The 9,590-nt window shown below is 39.6% G+C and overlaps 1 protein-coding gene across 1 annotated transcript in view; it reads left to right on the top strand.

The window, feature by feature from the left end:
• The first annotated feature begins 228 nt into the window (after window positions 1–228).
• hp1bp3 (heterochromatin protein 1, binding protein 3) overlaps window positions 229–9,590 on the top strand; it is a 32,895-nt gene continuing 23,533 nt past the window's right edge. The window contains exons 1-2 of the mRNA XM_062038288.1: window positions 229–394; window positions 797–880. Of these exons, the coding sequence (XP_061894272.1) occupies window positions 811–880 (70 nt within the window). The 5' untranslated portion in view covers window positions 229–394; window positions 797–810. The remainder of the gene's footprint in view (window positions 395–796; window positions 881–9,590) is intronic.

Raw genomic sequence — 9,590 nt, 5'->3', positions numbered from 1 at the left:
ACAACTCCCATGAGCTTTATACACTAGTCCCGCAAAACACGTCGCCATCTTTGTAGTCCTTAAGAACAGTAATTGTTAAATTCTCGGGTCGGATGCGATAGCAAAACCATTTTATTTTGGTAATTGGACTTAAACGGAAACCCTCCCCCGTTGTTTTTGTTCGTCTTCATCCTCGCCACCACCCCCGTTTAACCATCAATGCTACATGTTGTCTTCAATGAAAACAACAAAGGAACCCCACGGCAGCCATGACAGTCGGCGGACGTGCTTGCGAGACGCTGTGACGTCACCAACGGCTCGAACGGGGCGGGGCTCGTAAACAGAGGAATCGAAATAAAGGATCGTGCAGAAATTCAAATTGGTGACTATCTCGCTTCTCGCCTTAAAGTCCACGGTAAGTTTGCATTGCGCGCCGAGTGCGTCGTCGTTCGGCTAAGGGGGAGTTTTTGCACACGGGCCGGTTAAATAAATGCATTTTTCGCTCTTACTCGACGCCACCATCATCGCTGTGTGTGTGAGTGCAATGTGTGTGTGGCACGGTAACCAGCGGACAAAATGGCGAAATTTTCTGAGTCGAACCACAACGGTCAAGAGTCCACTAGACCAACAGTTTCGACTAGCAGCGTCCATTTGGGACTTCCCTTTTTTTAGTCCACCCCGGTGCAGTTTCCCGCCCCAGTAAACGATGCGGGCCGCGGTGAATGAATGTGGTGTTGTCTGTTCAGGCTGAGGGCCTCGAACCAGCGCTCTTTCGCGGCGTTCTCATTTGTTGCTTTTTTGAATCTTCACCTTCCAGGTCAACCCCCCGCAATGCCGATTCGCCGAGCAGCAGCGACTCCGACCCTGGAGAAACAGTCCTTCTCGGCTACAGCAGAGACAGGTGAGGTCGATCGAGGACGTCCATCGAGCTGAACCAAGTGCCCGTGAACGCACCAGAGGCTCCATAGCTTAAACATGGCTGCTGCCTTCGCGGTCTCACAAGTTTGCGCCAAACAAAGCACAGTTTTGCTGTTTGGAATGCTATCTGGCGTTTTAAATTGACACCCCAAAACTAGGCGACCAATTTAAATGCAGATAGTTTGGAAGTTTGACCCAAAACTACGCTTTAGTCATTAAATACATGACAACAAATTGAAATGCCAAATGTATCAAAGCAACTGATACCATTTTAAAGACCGTGGAAAAAAACTTTCCAATAAACCCTTGTGACAGGTCAAATATTAATGTAGCTACACGTTTTATTAATTAAAGAATCAGTGGCTTTTTAGTCTTGAATTACCCATTAAGGCACAAGTGTTAAACTCAAGGCCCGGGGACCAATTCTGGCCCACCGCATGATTCAATTTATGTGATATGCCACATTAATGAATGTGGCATATTACTTAAAATGATGTGTCCCTGGCAGGCCACTTATATGATGTGGCGGGCCACATAAAATGATGCAGGACCACATAAAATGACACAGCAGGCCAATTTAAGTCTTGCGGTGGCAATATTTGGCCTCCGGGCCTTGACTTTGACATGTGGTTTACACACTCATCCCACACAGCAAAGATGGCTAGCACCTTTTTCCACAAAAGCATAATAAAAAGCTAGCAATTTAAGAGAAGCTGCTGCTACTTTTCAATGTTTTCTTAACCTTTTGTTGTAATATTCACACCTCAAAAATATATTTGCCTCTTTCACACAAATTCTACTAAGTGAAAAAATAAAATAAAAAGTCGCATCACAGCAAATACGCGTTAAAGCAGACTCAATTTGGCGTTTTATGTAGCTGAGGAATTTGGAAAATTGCTTAATAGGTGCAGTTTACCCAGAAAAATATCATGAAAACATTTTTGTAGGTTGGTTTGCGACTGTTTCCTTTATTTAAGAGTGTGTTATCATTTATTATGTTAAGACTAACAACTTAAAGTTAAATTTACTTTTGGACCACAACTCCCATGAGCTTTAGACGCTAGTCCCCCAAAAGACATCGCCATCTTTGTAGTCCTTTAGAACATAGTAATTGTTAAATCCTCGGATCGGATGCGATAGCAAAACCTTTTTATTTTGATAATTGGACTGCAAAGTAAAGGTGAATATAATGAAAGCTCTTTCTGACGAAATGCATTATTTTTTAAAATATTATGCAAATTGTGTGACAAGGCTAATATACATATATATTCATATTCACTGTTACATGCGGCCCTCAATTAAAACAAGTTTGACACACCTGCGTTAAAACAATAGAGAAAGGTGTGACCTATATTTTGGAAAATTAAATTCAAAATACCACAGTCGAAAAATGCATGAATTAAAAAGTAACCCAAAGAAAATCACTGAATGGCATTTTTTAAACTTTATTTAGTTAAATAGCGGCAAGAGCGCACTTGCGGTATACCGTTGTGAATACAGACTGAATGGTTAAAAAACGTCATAAATTGCCATACAAAGCGAATAATTGTAGTTGAATGTTTTATACTGTCTGACCACAGTGGAGTTTTCCCCTGGATTCTCATGGCGGTGGCTTCGACAGTTTTAGCTAGCACAAAAGGTGTTTCAATGCACAGATTGGCTTCATATTTCAGCATTATAAGGACAGATATGTATACAAACAAACAAAACTAAAGTAAATATATCAAAACTCAACTTCAGGGATCATTTTGTATCATCCTGAGATGTAAAATTTTGCGCGTTATTGACACTTTGAGAAACCAGACCTGGGAATTTCCAAGTCGAGGCACTTCCGGGGGATGTGAACAACGTCTAACTTTACAATTTTCAAAACTAGACAACCAAATAAATGCAGATAGTCTGGAAGTTTGACCAAAACTACACACGAGTCATGATTTGTGTATTATTACATGACATGGTGTGTTTTCATGCACACACAAAAAACGTGAAGCATTACATTTTTTTGTAAAACTACCTTTATAAAACATGAACACCATAATTGAATCGACGCACAGACTTTTATATTTTTATGGTGACAAAGGTCTTAACTCATTCTTTCTATGTCACATCAATGTGGAAAGAGCTCCCAACATGTGTAAAAGAAAGGGCATCTCTATCCTCCTTCAAAACCGCAATAAAAGTACACGTCCAGGCAACTTCAACCATAAACTAACGCCCTACCCGGATTGTTAATAATCAAATGTAGATACTTTTTCTTATGCCTTCTGATCTCTTTTTTTTTTTTTTTTGATAACAACCAAACCTCACCCCCCCACCGATTACTGAAATGACGCAAAATCCAAAGATGAAACAACAGGAAAATGCTGCAAATGTCATAAACAGGCATGAAAGAAACGCAAGATCACTGGACAAAACTAGCAGACCAGCGCTCATCATCCATGTCAGTCGGTGCTGGGGTGTCAAACGCATTTCCATTGAGGGCCACATCTTAAGTCATGGCTGCCTGCGAGAGTGAATATATATTCATCTAAATGTATAATCACCTTGTATCGTTATTACACAAATGCTTATGCATTGATTTTTTTTTTTTTTTACATACACACAAAAGATGCAGTACCGTATTTTTCGCACTATAAGGCGCACTGGATTATAAAGCACACCTTCAATGAATTTCCTATTTTAAAACTTTGTTCATATATAAGGCGCATAGAATAGACTTTACAGTAGAGGCTGGGGTTACGTTATGCATCCATTAGATGGCGCTACGCTAAAGGGTCAGTCAAACTATATTAATAGATTACAAACTGATACTGTTACGGTAAATCAAACGTTAGTGCAATCACAATATAGTAACACTCGAAATAGTGCAAACCAATAACAATATATCAATAACTCAACGTTGCTCAAACGTTAATGTCACACAACACACAAAATAAACATGTAAAGCTCACTTTATTAAGTTATTCCTCATCCACGAATCCCTCAAATTCTTCTTCAGTGTCTGAATTAAACAGTTGGGCGAATACGGCATCCAACATGCCCCCTGCTGCTCTATTCCTGTGTTCTACTGCGTGACTGATCGCCTTGAGTTTAAACTCTGCGTCGTAAGCGTGTCTCTTACTAGGAGCCATTTTGGGGTCTTTACATAAACGCACAAATGGAAATGAAACGGCACGCCTCGCGCAGTCATATATCCCAGCATGCACCGCGCGCTTCTTCTTCTACGGTAAGCAGCCGCCTACTTCATTTTCCCCCGTAGAAGAAGCGCTTCTTCTACGGTAAGCAGCCGCCGACTTCATTTTCCCTCCGTAGAAGAAGAAGCGCTTAGAAGAAGGTCTCGTAGTTGCGAGACCTGTTGTGGCTCAATATTGGTCCATATATAAGGCGCACTTTCAGCTTTTGAGAAAATTGGAGGTCTTTAGGTGCGCCTTATAGTGCAGAAAATACAGTACTTTATTTTTTGTGATTTATTTAGTTGTATTTTTATTTGTTTTTAAGATGTATTTATTTTAAATTCAACCAATCAATCGTTTATTTATATAGCCCTAAATTGATGTGGCGGGCCATATCTGGCCCCCGGGTCTTGCATTTGACCCCTGTGCTTTGTAGCCTGGGTTTTTGACATTTTCCCGACCAGGGGCCCCTAAACTGAAGTAGACTCGGAGCAGGAACCCCCTACTTGTATATCTAAAGTACAATTGTTTTAAATTAACCCAGTCCTATAGGGACCTTGTTTTTGTGCAATAGTAACCTAAAGTGCAAAGGTATAAAAGTGGTCCTCGTGTTATGAACTACCGTATTTTCCGCACCATAAGGCGCCCCGTGTTATTAGCTGCACGTTTAATGAACGGCATATTTCAAAACTTTGTTTACCTGTTAGCCGCCCCGTGCTATTAGCCGCACCTACGCTACGCTAAAGGGAATGTCAACAAAACAGTCAGATAGGTCAGTCAAACTTTAATAATATATTACAAACCAGCGTTCTAACAACTCTGTTCACTCCCAAAATGTAATGTGCAAATGTGCAATCACAAAAATAGTAACACTCAAAATAGTGCAGAGCAATAGCAACATCAATAACTCAACGTTGCTCATACGTTAGTGTCACACAACACACAAAATAAACATTTAAAGCTCACTTTCTGAAGTTATTCCTCATCCACAAATCCCTCGAATTATTCTTCTTCGGTGTGCTTCACTTGTTTTTTGACACCATCTGTGATGTGGACGCGCATGCAGTCGTAGATCAACAGGAACGGCGCTGCGTGAAAAAAGTCACCCGGTGTCTTCGCGTAAACGTCTATCAACCACTCGCTCATCTTTTCTTCAGCCATCCATCCCTTCGAGTTAGCTTTTATGATGACGCCGGCTGGAAAGTTCTCTTTTGGCAAGGTCTTCCTTTTGAATATCACCGTGGGTGGAAGTTTCTGGCCGTTAGCATGGCAAGCTAGAACCACGGTGAAGACGACTTCTCATTCCCTGTGGTGCGAATATTCACCGTACGTGCTCCCGTTGTATCCACAGTGCGGTTCACATGAATATCAAAAGCCAGTGGAACCTTGTACGCGTGTCTCTTAGTAGGAGACATTTTGTTGTCTTTACAGAAAAACAAATGAAATTAAATATCCGCGAGCTTCTTCTTCTCCGGGGGCGGGTGCTCACCTTGGCGGTTGCTTACAGTAGAAGAAGAAGCGCTTCCTCTTCTATGGGGCGGTTGCTTACCGTAGAAGAAGAAGCGCTTCCTCTTTTACGGGGAAAAAAGATGGCGACTGTTTACCGTAGTTGCGAGACCTAAACCTTATGAAAATAAATATGAATATTAATCCATATATAAGGCGCACCGGGTTATTAGCCGCACTGTCTGCTTTTGACAAAAATTGTGGTTTTTAGGTGCGGCTTATGTTGCGGAAAATACGGTAGTTGTGCGCCTACAAGTTGAGTTTTTCTGTGAATTGAATCTTATTCCTAAAATATACATATGTTGCAGTATTTTCCGCACTGTAGAGAACACCGAGATATTTAAATTTTACAAGAAAAAAAGTTTTACCATATATTAGCCGCACCGGACTTTAAGCTGCAGATATATACGTTGTGAAATTTATTTAAACAGAAATATTTTGTAAATGTTTATTTACATACCTTGTTTCCAAACTGTGTCTGTAACACAGCAGTAAAACGGGCGATCAAATAAAACACAAGTCGTCATTATGGACCCACTAGCTGCGCAAGCTAGCTATCCAATCAGCTAAACCGCCTCAATAACTCCACAGTGATGTTTTGGTGAATTTACTGAGGAATTTGTGAAACTGAAACAATACAAAAAGAATGCCATTGAAAGTTAATAATACTAACACAGACACTCGTAAACATGTTAGCTGATGCTCACGACGCTAGCTTCATTACTATTTGATAGCACGTACAAATATGCATGAAAACACTCCTACAGACATCACACATGGGATGGTTTAGTCCAGTGGTTCTCAAACTTTTTTTGTCATCCCCCACTTTGGACAAGGGGGAGTTTTCAAGCCCCACCTGCCCCCATTGCCCCAACAGAACGCTAATGCCAAGCTTAACATTTTCAAATGTATTGAACATCAAGTAACATCAAGTTGTATACATTCAAACTCAATAACATAAAATTACATCAAGTTCAATAATAACTCAAATAACTGCAGCTGTGGTATAACTTGCATCAAGTTCAATAATAAATAAAATAACTTGCATCAAGTTCAATAATAAATAAAACAAAAGTGTTATAACTTTCATCAAGTTCAATAATAAATAAAATAAGTGTTGTAACTTGCATCAAGTTCAATAATAAATCCAAAAATTTTTTTATAACTTGCATCAAGTTCAATAATAAATCAAAGTGTTATAACTTGCATCAAGTTCAATAATAAATCAAAGTGTTATAACTTGCATCAAGTTCAATAATAAATCAAATAAAAGTGTAATAACTTGCATCAAGTTCAATAATAAATCAAATAAAAGTGTTATAACTTGCATCAAGTTCAATAATAAATCAAATAAAAGTGTTATAACTTGCATCAAGTTCAATAATAAATCAAATAAAAGTGTTATAACTTGCATCAAGTTCAATAATAAATCAAATAAAAGTGTTATAACTTGCATCAAGTTCAATAATAAATCAAATAAAAGTGTTATAACTTGCATCAAGTTCAATAATAAATCAAATAACTTGCATCAACTTTCGCTCCTACCTAGAAATTTAAAGCCTACAGGAAAAATAAGTAATTCACATTTTTTTATACAGCGGATTTCACAGACAGAATCACAGTGATTTAGAGTGTGTATAGAAAATGAAAGCATAGTAAAAAGAAAATCTAAGAATATAATAAAAAAATCCTCCCGTTCCTTGCGCCCCACCTGTCATGTCTCTATTCCCCACCAGTGGGGCGCGCCCCACACTTTGAGAAACGCTGGTTTAGTCCATACTTGCCAACCCTCCCGTTTTTAGCGGGAGAATCCCGGTATTCAGCGCCTCTCCCGACAACCTCACTTCTCCCGACAAACTCCCGGTATTCAGCCGGAGCTGGAGGCCACGCCCCCTCCAGCTCAATGTGGACCTGAGTGGGGACAGCTGTTCTCACGTCCGCTTTCCCAGCAGCTTGCCTGCCCAATGACGTCATAACATCTACGGCTTTTAGAGAGTAGAGTGCACAACAAGTAAAGAGAGTTCTTGGTTTCTTATGTGGGTTTATTGTTAGGCAGTTTCATTAACGTCCTCCCAGGGCGGTAACAACACACAACAGCAGTCACGTTTAGTCTACCGTAAAGCAGTTTGTCTGCCGTAAACAGCAATGTTGTGACACTCTTAAACAGGACAATACTGCCACCTACCGGATAGCCTGCAGAACGCTGAAATTCAAGTATGTCTTTTATTTATATGTATAAAAAAATAAAATAAAAAATATATATATATATAGCTAGAATTCACTGAAAGTCAAGTATTTCATACATATATATATTATATATATATATGTGAAATACTTGATTTGGTGAATTCTAGCTGTAAATATACTCTCCTCTTAACCACGCCCTTGGCCACTCCCCAACCACGCCCCACCTCCCGATATTGGAGGTCTCAAGGTTGGCAAGTATGGTTTAGTCAGTATGAATTGTTTTAGTTATATTATAAAACTTACAAACGTTGCTTGGCGTGATGAATGAAGAATCCATAAGAGTAGAAACAGTATGGATGTCTAGAAGACCGAACAGGAACTGTACTTATAGTAGGTTTAAAAGAAAGAGGAAAAAAAAGTAAACCGAATGGCTATGCAGTACCTGCAGTGAGCAAACTTGTCCAAAGATGGCGCTGTAGCACAATTGTTTTTTTTTAACTATTAACAAGTAGACAGAAGAGCACTGCAGCACAATAACCCATATTTTCAATGTATTTGCTTAGGTTTTTCTTTAAATTATTTTCATTATAGCCGTCAGCAAAGAAATCATAGATGGATGGACAGTGAGGTGACGGAACAGATATCCCTGCAAAAAATCCAAACTTGGACAAATAGGAGACTTACAACATAGTATAAGTAAAGAAGAGCAGGCAGCAGCTCACACGTTCTCGTACTTTCTGTAACCTCCAGGAAGAAATGTCAGCCATCTTGAAAAATTTTCGAACTAGGGCTGGGCGATATAGCCTTTTTTTAATATCTCAATATTTTTAGGCCATATCGCGGTACACGATATATATCGCAATATTTTGCCTTAGCCTTGAATGAACACTTGATGCATATAATCACACCAGTATGATGATTCTATGTGTCTACATTAAAACATTCTTGTTCATACTGCATTAATATATGCTCATTTTAAACTTTCATGCAGAGAGGGAAATCACAACTAAGTCAATTTACCAAAACTGTATTTATTAAACAGATATTAAGCAGTGGCATAAACATTCATGTCATTTCAAAACAGAACGTGCAAGATTGTCAGGGACATTTTAAAACAAGCTATTAGTGCACTTTTGTGCATGATGTCCTCAAGATGACAAATCAAAACACTAAAGTGCACTTTTTGTACAGAACGCCACTACAATAGTTTAAAACAAATAAAGTGCACTTTTGTGCATGATGTCACAAGATATTTCAATAACTGTCAAATAAAAATTAGCTGCATAATAGGAAATCAAATTGTGTACGTCCTTCGCTATGTGGTAGGTTCCGGCGGACGTTATCTCCTTACGTCGTTTTTTTTTTCATACGGTGTTGATATGGAAATGGTTGCCTCGGCATTTTGTTGGTGTGGCACCGAACGGAGATGTTGACGTGCAGAGTAAGCCCTGTTCATTCTCGAGCGGGTGACTTTTCAAATGATGCTACATATTAGCAGTAATGCTACTTTTTATAGCAACGCTTTCGCCCCACACTTGACAAATGACGGTTGTCTGTTCGACATATTCCCACTTGAAGCCAAACCACCTACAGACGACGGACCCCCTGCTGTTTTTTGGGGGAATTAATTATTCCTTAATTTGTTACCAGAGTCGCACCTTTCTCTCGTATTACAGCTAGCATCACAGCTAACGTTACCCATGCTGCTACCTCTTTGCTGCGCGAGGGCGTATACTATGTGACGTATGACGTGACAGTATGTGACGTGTAGAAGCTGCGCTTGCTGTCTGTAAGAAGGAGACACAGGAAAGAGCGAGGAGAGCCTGT

The sequence above is a fragment of the Entelurus aequoreus genome, linkage group LG26 (assembly GCF_033978785.1).
Source record: "Entelurus aequoreus isolate RoL-2023_Sb linkage group LG26, RoL_Eaeq_v1.1, whole genome shotgun sequence".
Taxonomy (NCBI): domain Eukaryota; kingdom Metazoa; phylum Chordata; class Actinopteri; order Syngnathiformes; family Syngnathidae; genus Entelurus; species Entelurus aequoreus.
This window is presented reverse-complemented; position numbering and strand designations above follow the sequence as displayed.